Source organism: Erinaceus europaeus, chromosome 2, assembly GCF_950295315.1.
Source record: "Erinaceus europaeus chromosome 2, mEriEur2.1, whole genome shotgun sequence".
NCBI lineage: Eukaryota > Metazoa > Chordata > Mammalia > Eulipotyphla > Erinaceidae > Erinaceus > Erinaceus europaeus.
The window spans coordinates 125,331,117-125,353,899 of record NC_080163.1 but is presented as its reverse complement, the minus strand read 5'-3'; the positions used below and the strand labels follow the sequence as shown (position 1 = coordinate 125,353,899).

The following is a 22,783-nucleotide window of genomic DNA, read 5'->3' as shown; positions in this document are numbered from 1 at the left end:
GTGAAGCAGGTCTGCAGGTGTCTATCTGTCTCTTCCTGTCTCTGTCTTCCCCACCTCTCTCCATTTCTCTCTGTCCTATCCAACAACGACGACATCAATAACAACAACAATAAAACAAGGGCAACAAAAAGGAACTGTGAGAAAACTAATTTCTGTTGTTTAAGCCCCCTACCCTATCTGTGGTACTTTGTTATGGCAGCCCTTGAAAACAGATATAGATATCTATTGTTAGCATCAATTTATTATCACCATTATTCAGAAAATTCAATAAAAATCTAGTAAGTATCTGCTATACCTTCAGAATTGTACGGAAATGTCACTGAGGATTGGGGAGACAGCATAATTGTTATGCAAGAAGACTTTCAAGCCTAAGGCTCCAACATCTAAGGTACCACCATAAACCAGAACTGGGCAGTGTTCTGGTAAAAAAAAAAAAAAAAACAAAGAAAGGAAGAAAGAAAAGAAAAAGAAAAAAAGTTGGTTACTGAGTGTGTCCTTTCAAGTCAAGTTGCCTGAATTTATGTCCTAATTTGACCTCTTGGTAGCTACATGACCTAAGGGAAACTGTTGCTTTTTCTCAAGTTTTCTTATCTCTAAAGCTAAGAACACCCATGTAGTGAGACTATATAAGGCCAGAGCAAGCATGTGCATTGTTTTGCAAAGCATTTGACTCAGACAGTACTCAATGGCAGGAGGCCCTTGTGCGCTTGAATATTCAAAACAGACAAGAAGAACTTGGTTATGTCTTCACTTACATAATGTCAATATAGTCCTCCCACCCCATTCTGAGGCATAAGTATCACCATCCTATTTTGGGGATACAATGAGTTTCAGAGGGAATAATGTGACAACAATCAAAGAGATCTCAATCCAGGTCTTGGATCTCTAAGTCCTGAGCTCTTTTCTGTGCCAATACTGTTGTTCTGATGGTGTTATTTATCCCAGAGACCTTAGTGTGTACCAGGCATTATCATAACGGTCACAAGGACACCACCTTCCCAAGAAGGAATAAATAACCCTGATGTCAATATACACACGTTTAGATAAGACAACAGAATAAACTGCCAAGTTATTATGGAACTTAAGGGAAAATGTGAGTAAAAGTAAATGGCCAGGGAGTCGGGTGGTAGTGCAGCGGATTAAGCACATGTGGCGCAAAGTGCAAGGATCCCAGTTTGAGCCCCCAGTTCCCCACCTGCAGGGGAGTTGCTTCACAGGCGGTGAAGCAGGTCTGCAGGTGTCTTTCTCTCCCTTCTCTCTCCATTTTTCATTTTTTTTGTACTATCCAAAAACGATGACATTAATAACAACAACAATAATAAGTACAACAACAATAAAAAACAACAAAGGCAACAAAAGGGAAAATAGATAAATATAATTTTTTTAAGTAAATGGCCTAGGACAGAGTGGAGAAGAAAGGATCATAACCTTATTTGATAACTGCTGGGAGCCAGATAATTTTGCTAGATCCTTGATCCCAGTTGTCTTGAGATTTTGATACTTTGGACCAGCAAGAGATCTGGGAGGGCACCTGCTTTTAATTAAATTAAATTATTTATTTAAGAGAGAGAGGAAGAGAGACATACAGAGAAAGAGAGACAGAGACCCCAAGAGACTGAGACCAGAGCACTGCTCAGCTCTGGCTTATAGTGGTGCTAGGGACAGAACAGAGGTGGAAACTGGAACCTCTGTTCTGACCCTGAGCAACCCCCCAACTCTTATATATGATATAAGGAAGGAAGCTCAACAAACTTTATTGAAACAAAACATTTCTCCCATCTCTGTAGAAGAAATTCCCAGGATATAAACAGGAATCCACATGACTACTATACTTGTACCCTCCCCCCCCCCCAATTTCAGATGTATTTGATGATACCAAGAGCCTCTCTTCTTATTCTAATCCTATGTCACCAGCATCTCCTGGAATGGATTATTTCATCAATACACCTATACAGAATGCACCAATAAGAGATCTCTCGCAGCAAGAAATCAGCTTCATTTATTTATTTACCTATTTATGTATGTATTTTCCACACTTAAGCCAAAAGTGAAACTGGAATGGGAGAGCTGGAGCCACAATAAAAGGATTAAAGATTGACTTGGACATAGGACCAGGGAGCTGGCCTTTGATCAACTATAAATAACACCAGAGCAGCGTCCTCTGTGCATGACAAGACACTAGGTCCTCAGAGAGGGAGGAATCTGAGCCAGCCAAGAGGAGTAAACCCTCAGGAAGAAGGAACAGAGTCAGGAAGAAAGAACATCTAAAAGAAGGTAGTTGTACGAAAGCAGGAAAGAAAGGAGCTGTGTCTTTGAACCTAGAAGAGCTCTATTCACTGTTAATATCACTGGCAAGTGGCATCCCAGTGATGGATGTGATCTTTGGCAGAAACAAGAAAGAACAGTTGGAACCTGTGAGGGCAAAAGTGACAGGTAAGTATTTGACTTTTCTGCATTTAGTTGTACACCTTTTTGTTTTCCACTTATGAAAGCACTGTGGTAAGTTATTTTTTGAAAATCGGGGAAACATATTTTGGAGGGAGGGGTGGGCAAACCACAAGCTAGGCACGTTTTCTAGGAAATCTAGCTGTGTTTTTATTTTTATTTATTTATTTATTTATTCCCTTTTTTTTTGCCCTTGTAGTTATTATTGTTGTTGTTATTGATGTTGTCGTTGTTGGATAGGACAGAGAGACATGGAGAGAGGAGGGGAAGACAGAGGGGGAGAGAAAGACAGACACCTGCAGACCTGCTTCACCACCTGTGAAGCGACTCCCCTGCAGGTGGGGAGCCGGAGGCTTGAACCGGGATCCTTATGCTGGTCCTTGCGCTTTGCGCCACGTGTGCTTAACCTGCTGTGCTACTGCCCGACTCCCACTAGCTGTGTTTTTAATGCATTATGACTCTGCTTCTAAGGAGAAAGTCTTTCTCATGATTTTCAAGAGAATAAGTTCTGGTAATGGGGCAATGTGGCTACTCGGCAATTTGCTTATTCCAAATGTGTGGTGAACTTATATGCAAATATCTGTTTCCTAAATTAACACAAAATGGTACAGGAAGTATGGATGAGTCTCTCTCCTGCACATGGCCAGCATGATGTAACCTCTCAGGTCCACAGGTGTGATTTCCACAGATGAGTGCCTGCAGCACCCACAAAAGAGATAAGGCTGTGGGGAACTGCCCATAGGAACATCCTTTCATGGGACTATGGCTCTCATTTTCTTCATCTGTTATACCTCTGCCTCTCTTCTTCCTTCCTGTCTTGTTACATTCTTGGTGCCAACCTGTATGTACTTTAAAGAACAAGGGACTGGTTCTGGCACTGAGAGGTTGCCAGAGTGGTTCTGATTCAGTGTTCTGAGAACAAGTGGGTCAGTTCAGAACCTGGGTTCTTTCATCTTCACAGAGATGTACTGGAGGTTTTTCACAGGCAGAGATTAACAGTGTGAGAGAACCCTTGAGGAGGAAAGTTTGATTGGAGCTTTTCAAGCAAAGGGTTGCCTTGGCAGGCTTCTGAAAGAAAAAAAAAAAGCTTTCATGTATATCCTTCCTATTTACAAAGGTAATTATGTATAGTCTATACCTATATATGTATATGCACACACCATACACATATCTAACACATACACCGTATATAACTTTGAGCCCCTGGCTCCCCACCTGCAGAGGAGTCACTTCACAAGCGATGAAGCAGGTCTGCAGGTGTCTATCTTTCTCTCCCTCTCTCTGTCTTCCCCTCCTCTCTCCATTTCTCTCTGTCTTATACAATGATGACATCAACAGCAACAACAATAATAACTACAACAATAAAACAACAAGGGCAACAAAAGGGAATAAATAAATAAAATATTTTTAAGTGCAAATGAGACATAGAGGGAAATAAAATCTACTGTTTTAATGAGGTGCCAGAACCTCTTGAAGGCACAATATTATTGCTTCTAGGACAGCTTTTTCATTCCATTTATTTCAGATAGAGATGGAAAGAGGAGATGCGGGAAGAATAAATATTACATCAATGCTCCACAAATGGAGATGCCCTTAAATCAAAACTAGACATTTTCTCTTTTTTGATGAACCAGGAATGTTGATAAAGTTCTCTTTATCAACATAATTCCTTGATCAAACAATGGAACAGATTTTATGAAAAATGGGCTGCTCTATTTGTTTAAGAACTTCCTTCTCCTACTCCTCCCACCCCTAAACTCAGCTCCTCCATACAGTCCACACCACAGTCAGATACAACTGTTGAAATCCCAGACAGGAGCATATTCTTGCCTGGGATCAGCCCCAGCAGGTTATTATAGTATCCTGAAAGATGAGGGGCGTCAATGAGAATAAGACGAGAGACACGTCAACTGCTTCAGGAGCAGGAGAGAGACATCTCTGCCATGCTCAGGCAGAACTTTATTTTATAGTCTCATGAGGCTTAGATCATTAAAACAAAAATCACCAAGGTATAGATTACTAAAACAAAAATTACCAAGTATGAACAGCACAGGTAGGGAGCAGCCCCTGCTTTGTGGAACATTCACATTCCAGGGGCACTTTTCTCCCTAGAGATCACATCACAGTTTCTATGTCTTTTGTTATTCCTGTTTCTGTGTGCTAGGCAGATGTCCTATTGATTAAGATTAATATTCTACCTGTATGTTTATGCTATCCTTTTGTCCCTATGCATCAGAAGGCATGGTTCATAGAAAGTTCAAGCTTGTTATGCTTCTAAGGGCTTTAAACAAATAGAGCAGCCCATTTTTCATAAAATCTGTTCCATTGTTTGATCAAGGAATTTTGTTTTGTCCCTTACTGAGAAGGCACCAAGGTGGTGCTGACCTGCCAGCCTCTCCATAAAGTTAAGATCTCTAATTGGAATCCATCTTCTGTGTATGTTCACTATGTGATCTAGGTTCTCGTGCACTATTCCTGTATAAGGAAGTGGGAGCATAGTGGTGGATGGTAGATTAAAAGGCCCATTATATCTAGGCAGGTACCATAACTTTCCACTTATTAACTATACTATGTTAGGTGGCCCCTCCACTGTGGGAACCACCAATCTTTATATTTTAGGGGGGAATACTAAAGGAAGTGATATAGATAAAGGGAAAAACAGTTGGAAAAATTCTGCATTACTGATATTGCTTGTTCCATTATGATCAGTCTTACAGAATGCAGTGCAGATTTTGTCATTACTTTTGTTATTGTTCAGGCTCTGAGCCTGGCCATAGGTAAATATTATTAAGATCATACAGAGCTTAATTCCAAGCCCTATACATGGCAGAAGGCAAGATGGTTTCAGTTTGGCCTGGAGAATCCAGCTGTGCTAAACTTCCTGTGAAGCTGGTACTATGTCAAGCCTGCGCCAATACTCTATTGATAGGATATTCCAGAACAGGAAAATCCTTGGAGGCAGAAAGTAGATTAGTGGTTGCCAGGCACTGGAGATGGGTAATGTGGAGAGACTGCCAGTGGATTCAGGGCTTCATTTGGGGCACAACATGCATTTATTTCAAAATTTGTAGGAGAAAAAACAAAGGAAGAAAAGGTGGAACTTATTCATTTGACAGACACAGAGATGCAGGGAGTGGGGTGGGGAGAAATAGACCACAAAAGCACCAAAGGAAGCACCAAATGTGGTAGGGGCCAGGCTTAAGCCTAGGTCACACACAAGGCAAAGCAGCTCACTATCCAAGTGAGCTATTTCGCTTGTCTGAAATTAGGTTTTTTAAAAAATATTTGTTGCGGAGGGTAGATAGAGTAATGATTATGCAAAGAGGCTCTCTTGACTGAGGCTCCAAAGTCCCAGGTTCAATCCCCCAAACCACCATAAATAAGCCAGAGCTGAGCAGTGCTCTTGTTTAAAAATAAATAAGTAAAATTTATTTATTTATTTTCTACCTTTTTAATAGAGACAGGAATAAATTAAGAGGGAAAGGGAGATAGAGAAGGGGAGAAAATAAGAGACAAGCTGCAGTACTGGTTTACTGCTCAGCAAACTTCCTCCCTGCAGGTGGGGGACTGAGGGCTTGAACATAGATCCTTGCACAAGTTAAAGTGTGCATTCTACTGCATGTGCTGAAATTAATGATATATTTATTTATTTTCCCTTTTGTTGCCCTTGTTTTTTTATTGTTGTAGCTATTGCTGTTGTTATTGATGTTGTCATTGTTGGATAGGACAGAGAGAAATGGAGAGAGGACGGGAAGACAGAGGGGGAGAGAAAGATAGACACCTGCAGACTTGCTTCACTTCTTGTGAAGCAACTCCCCTGCAGGTGGGGAGCCGGGGGCTCAAACTGGGATCCTTATGCTGGTCCTTGCACTTGGCACCACGTGTGATTACCTGCTGTGCTACCGCCCAACTCCCTGAAATTAATTTTTAATACTGTACTCAACACAATGACCAAGACTATTATCACTTCAACATGTAATTGATGTTTTTTAAACAGCTAGTTTAAAAAATGTTTTATATGCTAAGTCAGCCATGTGTCTAGTGCATAATCACCACTAGAGGGTGGGTAGTGGCTGCTATATTGGGACGGCATGGTTCCATTATGTTCTTTTTTTTGCCTCCAGGGTTATTGCTGGGACTTGGTGCCTGCACCACAAATCCACTGCTCCTGGAGGCTATTTTTCCCATTTTGTTGCCATTGTTGTTGTGCTTGTTATAGTTGTTACTGTTGCCATAGCTGTTGTAGGATAGGACAGAGAGAAATGGAGAGAGGAGGGGAAGACACAGAGGAGGAAAGACAGACACCTGCAGACCTGCTGCACCGCTTGCGAAGCGACCTCCTGCAGGTGGGGAGCCGGGGACTCGAACCCCGACCCCTGCGCTCTGCGCCATGTGTGCTTAACCTGCTGCGCTACCGCGGGACTCCATATGTCCTTTTCTTAATGCCTTTGTGAAGCAACTCTCCCTCAAGACTTAGCAGCCGCCTCCTCCAGGACCCTACTGTCCTTTTCCTACCACAGGGGAAGTTCTGTACCAACTGAGTCTGTCAGTTGTCTTCACTGTGATATGTCTTGAGTGTTTCTGCTCCCAGTGGACAGTTAGTATCTTGTGGACAGGGACAGTGTCTATTCATCTTGGTGTTCTCAGTGCTAGTACACTAATGCCAAATGTATTATGAAATTTCCAGAAACAACTATTAAGTAAATGAATGGATGCCTGAAAGGTATTGGACTATGTGACCTCAGTTTCTTCTACAGACATTTCCTCTAGCTTTTGATTTGGACATGGTAACTGAAAGTAAATGTTTTCTCTTACCAGGCAGGATTCCACCATGGTTTCAGGGAACTTTGCTTCGCAATGGACCTGGGATGCACACAGTGGGTGAGGCTAGCTACAACCACTGGTTTGATGGCCTGGCCCTGCTCCACAGCTTCACGATTAAAGATGGTGAGAGTTCTGAGTTTGTGGCTTCAAGCAATACACATCTATTATCTTATAGCTTTGGAAGTCAGAAGTGTAAAATGGGTTTCACTGGGCTAAAATTAAGGTGTGGACATGTTACCATGCTCAAGTTCCCATTCTCCACCTGCAGGGGGAATGCTTCACAAGAGATGAAGCAGGTCTTCAGGTTCTTTTTCTCTCCCTCCCCTCTCAATTTCTCTCTATCTCATGGTTAACCCTGGTGGGGGGAAAAAAATGGAGGTGTTGATAGGAGTGCATATTCCTTCTGGAAACGCTAGGGGGAGAAGCTCACCTCCTTGCCATTTCTGGCTTCTAGAGACCATCTTTACTCTCTTGACTTTTTCCATTATCTCCCTCCTCTTTATCTCTTCCCTTTCTTCCACATCTCTTTCACTTATCATTTTCTTTTGAGACTTTCTCCTCCTCTTCCTCTCCTGATTTCTTTCTCATTCCTCCTCTTCTTCCATCTTCACATCTCTAACTCTTGCCTCCTGTTTATAAATATCCTTGTGATGACAGTGAGCCACCTACATAATCCAGGATCAACCTCCCTTCTCAAAATCCTTCATTTAATCACACTTGTAAAATATTTTGGGGGTGAGTGGGGGCTGGCTGGTGGTGTGCTTGGCCATGTGCAGGGACTCAGGTTCTAGCCTCTGCTTCCCACCTGCGCGCGCGCGCTGGGGAGGGGGGGGTGCTTCATGAGTATTGAAGCAAGTCTGCAGGTATCTTTCTTCCTTTCTAGTTCCTCCTCCCCTTTCAATTCCTCTCTGTCTTATCAAATAAAAATAGAAAGAAAGAAAGAAAAAAAAAAAGGAAAAATGGCTGCCAGGAGCAGTGGGTTCATAGTGTAGGCACTCAGTTGCAGCAGTAACCATGATAGCAATTTAAAATTTTAAATCATTTTTATATTTTTATTAATCATTTAATAATGGTTTACAAGATTATAAGATTACAGGGGTATAGTTTCATACCACATCTATGTGATAACCCTCACCCCAGTAACAACTACAGTCTTAGACATAGTTTTATCTCCTTTTTTATTTTATTAGTGGTTTAATATTGATTTACAAAGTTATAAGATAATAGGGGTACAATTCCACACTGTTTCCACCACCAGTGTTCTGTATTCCCTCCATTGTGAGTTACAGAAGTTCTTCTAAGGTTGTAGATATAGGTTAACTATTATTTCTACATCTATTTGTCTATATTTTTATAATCTGTTCATTTTCCCCCTATGGTCCCATCTTCTCTTCCTTTCCACATTTTTTTGTCCTTTACCTTTTCTTCCCCTTAAGATAATATATTCATAGGTTACAGGGATTAGTACTTGATCATCTTGGGGAACTATTACTCAGTCCACAATGAGCACAAGTAAAGGTAGCTAAGGTTCTTTTTCACACTATGTGTACTTTTTTTTTTTTTGCCTCCAGTGTTATCACTGGGGCTCAGTGCCTACACAATGAATTCACTCCTCCTGGAGGCCAGTTTTTCCCATTTTTGTTGCCCTTGTTGTTGTTATCATTATTGCTGTTTTTGTTGTTGTATAGGACAGAAAGAAATTGAGAGAGGAGGGGAAGACAGAGAGGGAGAGAGAAAGATAAACACCTGTAGACCTGACTTACCACTTATGAAATGACCCCTCCATAAGTGGGGAGCTGGGATCCTTATGCAGGTCCTTGTGCTTAGTGCCATGTTTGCTGAACCTGCTGTGCTACCGCCTGGCTCCTGGTTCTTTTTCAAAGAATACAACATATAGAGTCAGAATTTTCAATAAGGTGACTGAGATTATATAGGAGATTATTTGCTTTGGTGTCAGACATACCAACTTAAACTAGAAAGAACATTGAACTAAACACACACACACACACACACACACACACACACACACACACACACACACACACACAGTTTTTGTTCACCAGTCCAGTCATGGGAACATCATGTTCCTCAAGCACAAGTTTAGTAACCATCCCAGAGTAGAGGTTGAAGTGGTCGACTACAGGACAGAAAGTAGAAGTGCCACAAACCGGTGAGACTTTCTGGCTCAGGTGATTTACTTAAGAGGTAGATTTTAAATTAATACATAGTCTCTCTCACTCTTTTTTCTCTTCTTTCTTTTATTTGATAGAGACAGAGAGAAATTGAAAGGAGAGGGGAAGATAAAGAGACCATTACTTAGACCATTGCTTCACCACTAGTGAAGTTTCCCTCCTGCAAGTTTGAACTGCAGGTTTCAAACTAGGGGTTTGAACTCAGGTCCTTGCACTCGGATGTGCAATGTGTGCATTCCACTACCCAGTACCATATTGTAAACTCTTGTTGACCATTGAGCTGGTATATATATCACAACAGCAGAAGTGAGTTCTCAAAAAGATCTAGGATAGTCAACAGACGTTTTAGCTTGCTCAAAGATACACAAGTAAGCAAATCTGTGTCCAAAAGATTCACCTTGATGGCATTCTTTTTTATTTAAAAATATCTATTTTGGGGGCTGGGCGGTAGCACACCAGGTTAAGCACACATAGTGCGAAGCGTAGGGACCCGCGCAAGGATCCTAGTTCAAGCCACTGCAACAGGGTCACTTCACAACCGGTGAAGCAGGTCTGCAGGTGTCTGTCTTTCTCTCCCTCTCTCTGTCTTCCCCTCCTCTCTCAAGTTCTCTCTGTCCTATCCAACAACAACAATGGAAAAATAATGGCCACCATGAACAATGGATTCATAGTGCAGGCACCAAGACCCAGCAATAAACCTGGAGGCAAAAAATAATTATATATATTCCATATAAGGTAGAGTTTCATGAGAGAGAAAGACAGAGAATCAGGAAAAAGAGAAATCAAAGTATACTTGGTAAATACATTGCCAGATAAGCCCTCCATTCTACCACTAAGGCATCTCCCCATCTGAGACTTTTTCCTTAAATCCTGTGTTCCAGCCTGGGAAAACTATGATAACTTCCCCCTCATCAGCCTCTATTTTCTCATTAATAAAGAAGCTTGGCCATCCTCCTGAGGAGTTGTTGATAATTAGAAATACTATTTGTTTACAAAGGGCCTAGTACCTGGAAGATGCTCACTGAATTAAAAACCACCATCATCATCATAATTACTGGATTTTAATTCCATATAATGTAGATACTTAGATAGACAGTCATATATTAACTTGATATCATAAGTTTTGGGAAAGTGTAACTTTAATTGAAACAATGTTTACTGTTAGCAGATCCTTAAAAAAAAAAAAAACATAGTCATTTCATTTAACTTGACTGCCGGGATAGCCTGAGGGTGCTTCTTCCCGAGCTAACTAACTTCGCAGGAGATACACTCTGGAACTCTCGGAGCCGGAAAGCAATTTCCAAGTGTCTTTAATCAGAAGAGCAGCTGTTTTTATACTCTCCAAGTAGGGTGGAAACAGGATGTGACATAGAGAGGGTGGAGCGAAAAGTGACTGGTGGAAGATAAGGGTGTGACAAGGAGAGGGGGTGGAGCAGGTGAGAATTCTACCACTGAACCACCAATGCCCTGGAGGGAAGGTGGTGCTTTATGTACATGTAAAAGTGATTTATGTAAATAGATCGCAGCTTTGAATGGGATCAAATTAATCTCATACAGACATACTGGTGTTTAAGCCAGGGGGAGCTGGCATACTATCCAACACTTGACCAGGATTTTTTCATCAATATAATGAAAAAAAAAAAGATATTGAGGGAGTCAGGTGGTAGCGCAGCAGGTTAAGCACAGGTGGCACAAAGCTCAAGAACCATGGATCATGTTTCGAGCCCCTAGCTTCCCACCTTCAGGGGAGTCGCTTCACAAGTGGTGAAGCAGGTCTGCATGTGTTTATCTTTCTCTCCCCCTCTCTGTCTTCCCCTCCTCTCTCCATTTCTCTCTGTTCTATTCAACAACAACATCATCAACAACAACAACAATAACTACAACAATAAAAAAAACAAGGGCAACAAAAGGGAATAAATAAATAACTTAAAAAAAAAAGACATTGAGCAAAGTGACATTATTTGAGGACTTTCTATAAGTAGATGATAGTCTCAAGAATATCTCCCATTCCCTCAAACTAGCAAACTGGATCCAGTTCTAGAAGATCCTTGGCAGGACCACATATGTTTACTGGTATCTTTTTAGAGAGAATCTGACTAATTGGGCTCTTCTTTGAGCAGGGTGGTGGGAGTGCACAGTGGTTCCTACTTTAATCTCAACCTCAAAATTGAGTGTCAGCCTTGAGTAATTCCAGAGACATGTTTTCCTGTGGCCCCCAAAAGGGCCTTATGTTCTGGAATAGGTTGTTTATAGAAAATGGGCTGCTGGGAAGTGGGTCTGAAGGATTATGGCTACCCAGACCTTTTGTACTTCGTTTGCAAGGAATTTTAAACTCCAGAATGTTGTTTAAATATTGTTTTACTGGGAGTTGGGCGGTTGCACAGTGGGTTAAACACAAGTGGCACAAAGTGCAAGGACCAGTGTAAGGATCCCGGTTCAAGCCCCTGCCTCCCCACCTGCAGAGGAGTCACTTCACAAGCGGAGAAGCAGGTCTGCAGGTGTCTATCTTTCTCTCCCCCTCTCTGTCTTCCCCTCCTCTCTCCATTTCTCTCTGTCCTACCTAGCAACAATGATAATAATAACTATAACAATAAACCAACAAGGACAACAAAAGGGAATAAATAAATAAATATTAAAAAAATAAATTAAATATTTAAAAATATATATTGTTTTACTTTGCTATTAATCAGCAAATGATATTGTGTTTATTTATTCTTAGAACACATTTCTAGTTGGAGCATTCTGTATACTTCCAGTGCTTTGGAGATTATGTCAGATAAAACACTCAGGTCTTAGCATACATGTACTCAGTAGGTGTTAAAAAAACATTTTTTGGCAAAGCACGCTAGTCTTTTTTAAAAAGGTTTTTTGTTTGTTTATTATCTTTGTTTATTTGATAGAGACAGCCAGAAATTGAGAGGGAAGGGGGTTATAGGGAAGGAGAGAGACAGACACCTGGAGCACTGCCTCACCACTTGCATGCAAAGCTTTCCCAATACAGGTGGGAACTGGGGCTCGAACCTGGGTCCTTGTGCATTGTAACATGTGTGCTCAACCAGCCTACATGCTAGTCTTTAACTTGATCACTGTGACTGAGTATACTAGGCATTCTTTGATCAATTTTTCTTTTACTGCAATAAAGTATTAGTATGGGTCAGAGAAGGGGGGGGGTAGCGTAATGGTTATGCAAAGAGATTATCATGCCTGAGGCTCCAAAATCCCAGGCTCAATCTCCTGCACCACCATAAACCAGAGCTGAGCCGTGCCATGGTAAAAAAAAAAAAAAAAAAAGTATGGTAAGTCTGTGGTTCCCAGTTTGATTCCCAGACTGATACTCTGGCTTCTCTGTCATATGTCACTCTATCTCACACACACATGAGTTAATATTGAAAAATTATTTTTTTAAAAAAAGAAGGAAATTTCCGTTATCCCTGGGCTCTACATTTTTGCAAACTAGAATTATATCAATAGAGACTATGAACTAACTCACCAGATAGTGCCAACTTTACTGTGTGTGAAGACTTGGGCTCATTTCCTAGATGCCACCAGTCTCTCCTCTCTTTTTGTCTATGGTATATATTCAGTCAGCCAGGAGCAGTGGAATCACACATGAATGAGGACCAACACTAAAAATAATAATTGTATAAACATTGGAGGCATATCTTATACTAAATAAAGAATGTGATCTCTGGAGCAAGGGAGAATCAATATAATGCCATCTGTTAATTAACAGCAAAAACATAACAACCAACAACTTGAGCTTCTAGAGAGAACTAAGTAGCCCTCCCAAAACTTCAGTTTTAACCCTGTAAGACACATTTCCAACTGTGTCTTCTTTCTTTTTAGAATTTATTTATTTTCACTTTTGTTGCCCTTGTTTTTTATCGTTGTTGTAGTTATAATTATTGTTATTAATGTCGTGTTGTTAGATAGGACAGAGAGAAATGGAGAGAGGAGGGGAAGACAGAGAGGGGGAGAGAAAGACAGACACCTGCAGACCAGCTTCACTACCTGTGAAGTGACATCCCTGCAGGTGGGGAGCCCGGGATCCGTACTCTGGTCCTAGCGCTTCACACCACGTGCGCTTAACCCACTGCGTTACCGCCCGACTCCCATTTTCTTTCTTTTTTTAATGTGACACACCAGGAAATGAACTGGAGGTTTTTTCTTATGTAATACCACTGATGGAGCTCCCTGGTCCAATGTGTTAATTCTTTATTAGTTGGGGCAGTATGAGAGGGTGGGGAGAGAGAGAAAGAGGAGAGACACCACAAATGTGCTCCACCATCCTTGGAGCTCTCTTTGTGGCATCCATGGCACTCCTGTGAAGTTCTGGGACTTGAGCCAAGGGCCTCATGCACAGCAGAGCCTGTACTCTACCTAATGAGACATATTCTGCCCACTCATGTCCCACACACTATATTTTGTAAAATAGTAAGATAACAAATTTGTGTTATATAAAGTTACAAAGTTTTTGGTCATTTGTTACAGCAGCAAAAATTAACAATCTGGTTAATTTTCAGGTTGGTCAAAATATGTCTTGAGTCCCTGCTTCTGTGTAGTCAGATTCTCTGTAGCATTCAGATGCGTTAGATATCAACAAATGCATTCTGTAAGCAGAATGGGGCATTTGGTTACACTCTGACTGCAGTAGATATTCAATCTTTCCCCAAGATCTGAAATTGTTAATTATAGGGCTAACAAAACTGACCAGGGTTCTGGGAAAATCCAGTCCAAATTTGAAACATTCTGAATCTGTCCTTCCAACCCAGACAAATACCAACATGGCAACATAGGTGGTCAGTGGTCTGCACCTATACCTCTGGGCTAGGTGAGGCTGGACAAGGCCACTGGATACTTCTGACCTTCAATGCTCTCATCTAGAAAATGAAGCGAATAGGAATACTGGCCCTCCCTTATTGTTATGAGTCTCAAATGAGAAATAGCTATACCAATAACTGTTGTATCATGCACACCTGGTAAAGGAGATTGTCCCAGGGAACTCGCCTCACTTTATCTCCAGTAAAAGCATTATAGTAACTGACATCAAATTTAAAGTTCTGAAAATGTGTCAATCTGCTAGTCTTCTGTTTCTTCTCTTCTAGGTGAAGTCTATTACAGGAGCAAATACCTGAGAAGTGATACCTACAACTCAAATATTGAGGCAAACAGGATTGTGGTGTCAGAGTTTGGAACAATGGCATATCCAGACCCCTGCAAAAACATATTTTCCAAGTAAATGTCCATTTTTAAAAAGATTTTATTTATTAATGTGTAAGATAGGAGGAGAGAGAGAGAAAGAGCCAGACATCACTCTAGTGCATGTGCCACCATGGATTGAACTCAGGACCTTATGCTTGAGAGTCTAGTGTCTTAGCCACTATGCCAGCTCCCAGACCACGCAATTGTTCATTTTAAAAAAATATTTTATGTATTAATTTAAAAAATATTTATTCTCTTTTGTTGCCCTTATTGTTTTATTGTTGTAGTTATTGTTGTCGTCGTCATCATTGGATAGGAGAGAGAAGTGGAGAGAGGAGGGGAAGACAGAGAGGGGGAGAGAAAGATAGACACATGCAGACCTGCTTCTCCGCTTGTGAAAATGACTCTCCTGCAGGTGGGGAGCCAGGAGCTTGAACCAGGATCCTTATGCTGGTCCTTGTGCTTTGCACTTATTAATTTTTTAATGACAAAAAGTGTGGTACTGGGGATTAAACCTTGAACCTAAGGCATGAAAATCTTTTACATAACCATTGTGCTGTCTCCCCAGCCCATAATTATTCATTTTTAATCCAACTCTGCTTTTTGATATTCTTTGATGATCAAGACACTCAGCACTGATTCCCATGATAATTTTCTTTAGAATGGATGACAAGTTCATGTGATTAACTTTTGATCAAGTGCACTATGCAGTTGTGATCATTGAAGGCGTCTAAAACATTGTTGGCTGTTCTCCCACATGGCTGTAGGAAGGGTAGTGTGGAGTTATCTACCAAAATAACAAATGCAGCTTCCTTTAATCTGCAGATAGACTTGCTTGCATCTGAAATGGCAAATGTACAAGGTTATTCATGGCTGCATCATTTGTTATAATGAGAAACTGACAATAACTCAAATACTCATAATCAGAGGAGTAGTTATGAAAACAACAGTAAAACTACACAAGAAAATACCAGACAATCCTGGGTCCATGCTTCCAAAAGGGTAAAGAATAGGAAAGCTTCCAATGGAGGGGATGAGATACAGAACTCTGGTGGTGGAAATTGTGTGGAATTGTACCCTTCTTATCTTACAATCTTGCTGATCATTCTTAAATCAATAAAAAGAAAGATACTAGACAGAAGTGAAAAGGATGCTCTCTGAATACTTGATGGAAAGATTTCCAAGAATTACTGTTAAATGTAAAGGGAAAAAAATAAGTGTAGAATTTAACATATAATATGCAGTGTATTTTTAAAAAGAAGAAAAAGACAAAGCAGGAGGAAATCTGTTTATTTTTGCTTGTATATTTGCATAAAGAAACTGGGAAGGGGGCAGAAGTGGATAGCATAATGGTTTTGCAAGGAGACTCTTGTGCTTGATTCCAGAGTCCCAGGTTCAGTCCCATGCTCCACTATAAGCCAGAGCTTAAAGAAAGAAAGAAAGAAAGAGAGTAATAGATAGACAGATAGATAGATAGATAGATAGATAGATAGATAGATAGATAGAGAACTGGAAGTATGCCTAAAGGAGGTGGGAAACTGCAAATGGAAAAAACAGAGGGAGAGATTTTCAGTTGTAGACACTTAACATCTTCTAGGTTGTGTTTCATATGAATGCATTACAAATACAACAATTAAATTAAATTGCTGAGCAGGGGATCAGGCATGCCATCAGTATCTCCTTCTGGTACTCTTTAGATATAGAAGATTTATGTGATGTGTTCGAGGGAGACTGGTCCAGGGAGGGAAGGCTGTTTCTGCATTTCTGGAATTGACATTACCTCTCTAGTGCCAGTATCCAGTGCCAGGGCTGGCATACAACAGGCATTACACTCACATTTGCAGATGGGGAGTCAGTAGGAATGGGGAAGGGGGAGAGGATGAATTGAAAACCACCATGGGGCATCCTTGCTGTTAAATTGTTTACCAGTAGGGGGAGCACTAACCAATACATGGATCTAGGACTTCCTGCTTTGAGTTTGCCTTCTAATCAAATTAATTATGCGTACTTATCTCACAATTAGTTTGTTTCCTTTTTTGAAAAACTAATTTCCTGGACAAATCTGAGGTGAACAGTGTGGAATTATATGCTTCTCGGATATGTGGAATTAGCTGTTTTGCTAATCTCTGGGAGTTGTTATGGACAGGTGTATGATTTCTGCATATTTTTTTTAAATTTTTTATTTAAGAAAGGATTAGTGAACAAAACCATAAGGTAGGAGGGGTACAACTCCACACAATTCCCACCACCCAATCTCCATAACCCACCCCCTCCCATGATAGCTTTCCCATTCTTTAGCCCTCTGGGAGCATGGACCCAGGGTCATTGAGGGTTGCAGAAGGTAGAAGGTCTGGCTTCTGTAATTGCTTCCCCGCTGAACATGGGCGTTGACTGGTCGGTCCATACTCCCAGTCTGCCTCTCTCTTTCCCTAGTAGGGTGTGTCTCTGGGGAAGCTGAGCTCCAGGACACATTGGTGGGGTCTTCAATCCAAGGAAGCCTGAAGCCTTCCTGGTGGCATCTGGAACCTGGTGATTGAAAAGAGAGTTAACATACGAAGCCAAACAAATTGTTGAGCAATCATGGATCCCAAGCTTGGAATAGTGGAGAGGAAGTGTTAGGGATGTACTCACTGCAAACTCTAGTGTACTTCTGCTTTCAGGTATATATTTTGCAGTAGTTTATGGATACGTGTGAACATAAGCTCTCTCTCACAGAAACTGGTGTATATCTAGGTTATGGGACTTTGTTAGAAAGTGAACCACCTGCTCTCCTCTCCCGGATCAACTAGGAATACCAAAGGAGACCACCCGGACCGAAACAAGACAGGACTAGAATGACCACAGAAACCCAGTAAATCACCCGTGAGTACAAACACGCGTGGCTGGTGACAGAGAGGAGAGAGGGGCCTAAGGAGAGATTAAGTGACTGCTAACAGTTCGACAGTTTGTCAGTGGAGACACCACCTCCAGTCTGCTCCACCAACAAGGGGACAGCTGAAGGGAGGAAAGGACTCCCCAGAGACTCAACAAGTACAACTCTGAGTCTCCATTGCTACTACCCTCAGAATCTGGAGCAGCAACAGGGAGGGACACCAGGGGACAGAGATCTAACCGGGAAACTCAGGAGAAGACCTATACCTCGGTGGCATAGCTGAAGGGCTGTGAAAGTCTCTTTGCATAACCACTGGATTATCTCTGCCACACCCTGCTTTATCTCTTGGTCAGGAGTCATTGATTAAGCCAAGAAGCCTATTGATAGTTTAAAAGCCCTCAGGCTACCATAGCCTACAGGGGAAAAAAAAAAGGCTTTTACACCACTGAACTCCAACTCAGGGATTGAAAAACCTCTTAACTTATATAAAATGGTTAAAACAACAAGAAAAAATAATGGAGACTCGAACCAGGACAAGAGTCCAGCTAAAAGTCCTCCAGAGGGCAAAGCACAAAACAACGAGTTCAACATCCAAACATTAGCTAAGGAAATAATAACAGGAGTGAGTAAAGAATTTGAAAAAATTGTAATCAGAACTGCAGGAACAACAAATGAGAATATGGAAGAAAATTCTAATTATCTCATGGTTATTAGAGAGCTGAAAGCTGAAATTGCTGAGCTAAGAAGGCAACTAGCTGAACAAGCTAAAACAGTATCAGAGCAGGGCAACAAAATAGATGAACTCCAGAAAGCAGTAGAGGGCAGAGAGAATAGAATCAATGAGGCTGAAGACAGAATTAGCAAGATTGAGGATGAATTAGAGACAACTAAAGAAGAAGTAAGAGATCTCAAAAAGAGATTAAGAGATGCTGAAAACAACAACAGAGTCCTATGGGATGACTTCAAAAGAAACAATATACGCATTATTGGCTTACCAGAGGAAGAAAGAGAAGGGGAGGAAGAAAGCGTTCTACAGGCCATAATAGCTGAAAATTTCTCTAGTCTAGACAACACCAAAGACATAAAGATTCAAGAAGCCCAGAGGGTCCCAAACAGAATTAACCCAGACCTAAAGACACCAAGACATGTCATACTTAGATTGGAAAGGAATAAGGATAAAGAAAGGATCCTCAAGGCTGCAAGAGAAAAACAAAGAGTCACCTACAAAGGAAAACCCATAAGATTAGCAGCAGACTTCTCCATACAAACACTACAGGCCAGAAGAGAATGGCAAGATATCTATCGAGTGCTCAATGAGAAAGGCTTTCAGCCAAGAATACTATATCCTGCTAGACTGTCATTCAGACTAGATGGAAGCATCAAAACCTTCTCAGACAAGCAACAGCTGAAGGAAGCAACCATCACCAAGCCTGCCTTGAAAGAAGTTCTGAAAGGTTTCCTATAAACAACCAGACCACCACAAATAGAACATATATCAAAACACTCTAAAACTCTACAAGAATGGCGTTAAAATATCTTCAATCTTTGATATCAATAAATGTGAATGGCCTGAATTCACCTATTAAAAGACACAGAGTAGGAAGATGGATCAGAAAACACAACCCAACAATATGTTGTCTACAGGAAACTCACCTAACGCAACAAGACAAACACAGACTTAAAGTGAAAGGATGGAAAACTATCATTCAAGCCAATGGCCCACAAAAAAGGGCAGGAACAGCTATTCTCATATCTGACATGATAGACTTTAAAATACATAAGATTAAAAAAGATAGGAATGGACACTACTTAATGCTCAGAGGATCAGTCAATCAAGAGGACTTAACAATTATTAATATCTATGCACCCAATGAGAAGCCATCTAAATACATCAAACTTCTACTGAAAGAGCTACAGCAATATATTAACAGTAACACAATCATAGTAGGGGACTTCAACACCCCACTATCTCAACTTGACAGATCATCCAGGAAGAAAATCAGTAAAGACATAAGGGAGCTAAATGAAGAGATAGATAACCTAGAACTATTGGACATTTTCAGAGTCATTCAGAGCAAGTTGTGGTATATATACACAATGGAATACTACTCAGCTGTAAAAAATGGTGACTTCACTGTTTTCAGCCCATCTTGGATGGACCTTGAAAAAATCATGTTGAGTGAAATAAGTCAGAAACAGAAGGATGAATATGGGATGATCTCACTCTCAGGCCGAAGTTGAAAAACAAGATTAGAAAAGAAAACACAAGTCGAACCTGAAATGGAATTGGAGTATTACACCAAAGTAAAAGACTCTGGGGTGGGTGGGTGGGTGGGGAGAATACAGGTCCATGAAAAATGATGAATGAAATAGTGGGGGTTTTATTGCTAAATGGGAATCTGGGGAATGTTATGCATGTAAAAAAAAAAGAAGTAGAAACGCAAAGCAGAAATTGACTGAGTTTGGAGTATGGCACCAAAGTAAGAAAGCAGAAGTATACTAGAGTTTGCAGTGAGTACCTCCCTAATACTTCCTCTCCACTTTTCCAAGCTTTGGGTCCATGATTGCTCAACAATTTGTTTGGCTTTGTATGTTAACTCTCTTTTCAGTCACCAGGTTCCAGGTATCATCAGGATGCCGGCCAGACTTCCCTGGATTGAAGACACCACCAATGTGTCCTGGAGCTCAGCTTCCCCAGAGACCCATCTTACTAGGGAAAGAGAGAGGCAGACTGGGAGTATGGACCGACCAGTCAACGCCCATGTTCAGCGAGGAAGCAATTACAGAAGCCAGACCTTCTACCTTCTGCAACCCTCAATGACACTGGGTCCATGCTCCCAGAGGGATAGAGAATGGGAAAGCTATTGGGGGAGGGGGTGGGATATGGAGATTGGGTGGTGGGAATTGTGTGGAGTTGTACCCCTCCTACCCTATGGTTTTGTTAATTAATCCTTTCTTAAATAAAAAAAAAAAAAAAAAAAAAGAAAGTGAACCACCTGAGATGAAATTAGAGTGTACTATAAAAGGAAAGGTCTCACCCGAGTAATGAAGCTGAAGGGTTGTCATTCCACTCGTGAAGTCTCTGGACACAGTCTGAGGTGAAGCATGTTGAGGTGGCAATCGTTGCGTTGGTTAGGTTGTGATCAGCGGATGCAATATTATTTGGTATGGATTGGGAGACGCATATGGGAAAGTGGGCCCTATCCAAGGGTTCCAGGACTGGGAGAAGTAGGGGCTCTATAGTGGAGATGTGAGGTTCCTGCTGTCTTAGGATTCAAAAAGACAATCGATAGTTAATGTTATCATCACATTATTTGGTAATTGGGTTAACTTTGAAAAGTCCTTTTGTTAGGGTTTGCTGTACAGTATCCAGTATCTTGTATATAGCTGTGCTATTGGATGCTGATTTCTGCATATTTTATCTATTATTTTTACCAGATTACTGCTCAGCTCTTGCTTATTGGTTATGAGGAGAGATTGAACCTGGGACCTCAGAGCCTCAGGCATGAGAGGTTTTTTTTTCATAATCATTATGCAACTTCCCCCCACTCCTTAAAATACTTTGAAATAAATCCAAAAATTCTTGTTGGCTCTGCTGCATGAGCCCTTTGAATTTCGGGAAGCCCAGGAGGGCTTGGCTGATGACCATGTTGTCTCAGTTAACTCACTTCTTACCTAATTCAACTTGGTAGTATCTTTGGGCAACTTTATACCTGAGTCCTCAGAATTCTTCTGATATATTGAAACCCAGTGCCTGTGTTTAAAGTTGTAGAAAAACTGAAGTCCTCAAGAGCATAACTTTCCAAGGGGGTGGTCACTGACCTTGTTGATTTGCTTTATTCCCCAGAGCTTTCACCTACTTGTCCTACATTATCCCTGATTTCACAGACAACTGCCTGATTAATATCATGAAGTGTGGTGAAGACTTCTATGCCACCACCGAGACCAATTACATCAGGAAAATCAATCCATACACTCTGGAGACCCTGGAGAAGGTACCAGTAAATCTACAAGTTATGTCGTTTTCTGACTCAAGAAAGAGACCCCCCCCCCTGGGTAAAGCCATGTAGCCTTCAAGAATTCACAAGAGCCCCCTGCACTAATGCCATTAGAGGTTGGGGTTCCCTCAGGATAGCACTTAGCATGAGTTTCTAGACTCCTAGACTCCCTTAAGGCAGGGACTGTGTCTTTCATCTTTGTATCTGTTTCATTTGTTCCTAGGGTTACCATAACAAACTACCACAAGCTAGGTGACTAAAAACAACAGTACTTTATTCTCTCACAGTTCTGGAATCTGAAGTCAATTTGTGGGCAAGGTTATACTTTCTTTCAAGGCTCTAAAAGGGCAGCCTCCTTCGCCTCTTCCAGCTTCTGTGAGCAATTCTTGATGTTCCTTTACTTGTTCCCACCACAATATCTTTTTAAGATACAAAGCATTCAGTTAAGGCTCACCTGTATCCAGTATGATTTTGTTTTAACTTGAATACATCCACAAAACCCAGGAGTTAGGGCTTCATATTTATTTGGAGAATAAAATTCATCCCATAACAGTGTCCAGAGTCTTGGCACTGAGTGGGAGCTCAGTGGGAATCTGAATGACTGTTACTGGAACTCACAGGATTTTTCAGAAGCCCTACCATGTATTGACCTGAAGAGGGAGGCATTAGGCAGAGAGTAAGGATACAAAAATAAATGCCAAAGCAAATAATTTTTCTGGGCAGAATCAAATCAACATTTTTGTGAAAATCAGTAGACCTGCTTATCATTTTCTCCAGCTAGCTATTTAAAGAAAGTAGGCCTTCATGATGTTTTAATGACATGTTAAGGGATGTGTTTTTTTTTTTAACTATGAGATTATAGTTTTTTAAAAAACTATAATTTTTAAAAAAACTATAAACTGGTTTTTTAAAGCTAGACAAGATATGTTTATCTGTTAGGGTAGAGGTAGATAGCTTAATGGTTATGCAAAGAGACTATTATGCCTGAGGCTCCAAAGTCCAGTGTTCAAGTCCCTGCATCATCATAAGCCAGAGCTAAGCAGTGTTCTCATAGAGACAGAAAGAGAAAGAGAAGGGGGGGGGAAGTGAATTTTTAAGGGTGAGGGGTAGATAGCATAATGGTTATGCAAAGAGTCTCTCATGCCTGAGGCTCTAAAGTCCCAGGTTCAGTCCTCTGCACTACCATAAACTAGAGCTGAGCAGTGCTCTGGTAAAGCAGTGTTCTGGAAGAGAATGGATCATTGCTTGCC

The 22,783-nt window shown here is 41.0% G+C and overlaps 1 protein-coding gene across 1 annotated transcript in view; it reads left to right on the top strand.

Moving 5' to 3' along the window:
• Positions 1-2,133: 2,133 nt before the first annotated feature.
• Positions 2,134-22,783, top strand: part of BCO1 (beta-carotene oxygenase 1) — a 50,442-nt gene continuing 29,792 nt past the window's right edge. Inside the window, exons 1-4 of the mRNA XM_060171988.1 lie at positions 2,134-2,433; positions 7,264-7,392; positions 14,567-14,696; positions 21,383-21,530. Of these exons, the coding sequence (XP_060027971.1) occupies positions 2,370-2,433; positions 7,264-7,392; positions 14,567-14,696; positions 21,383-21,530 (471 nt within the window). The 5' untranslated portion in view covers positions 2,134-2,369. The remainder of the gene's footprint in view (positions 2,434-7,263; positions 7,393-14,566; positions 14,697-21,382; positions 21,531-22,783) is intronic.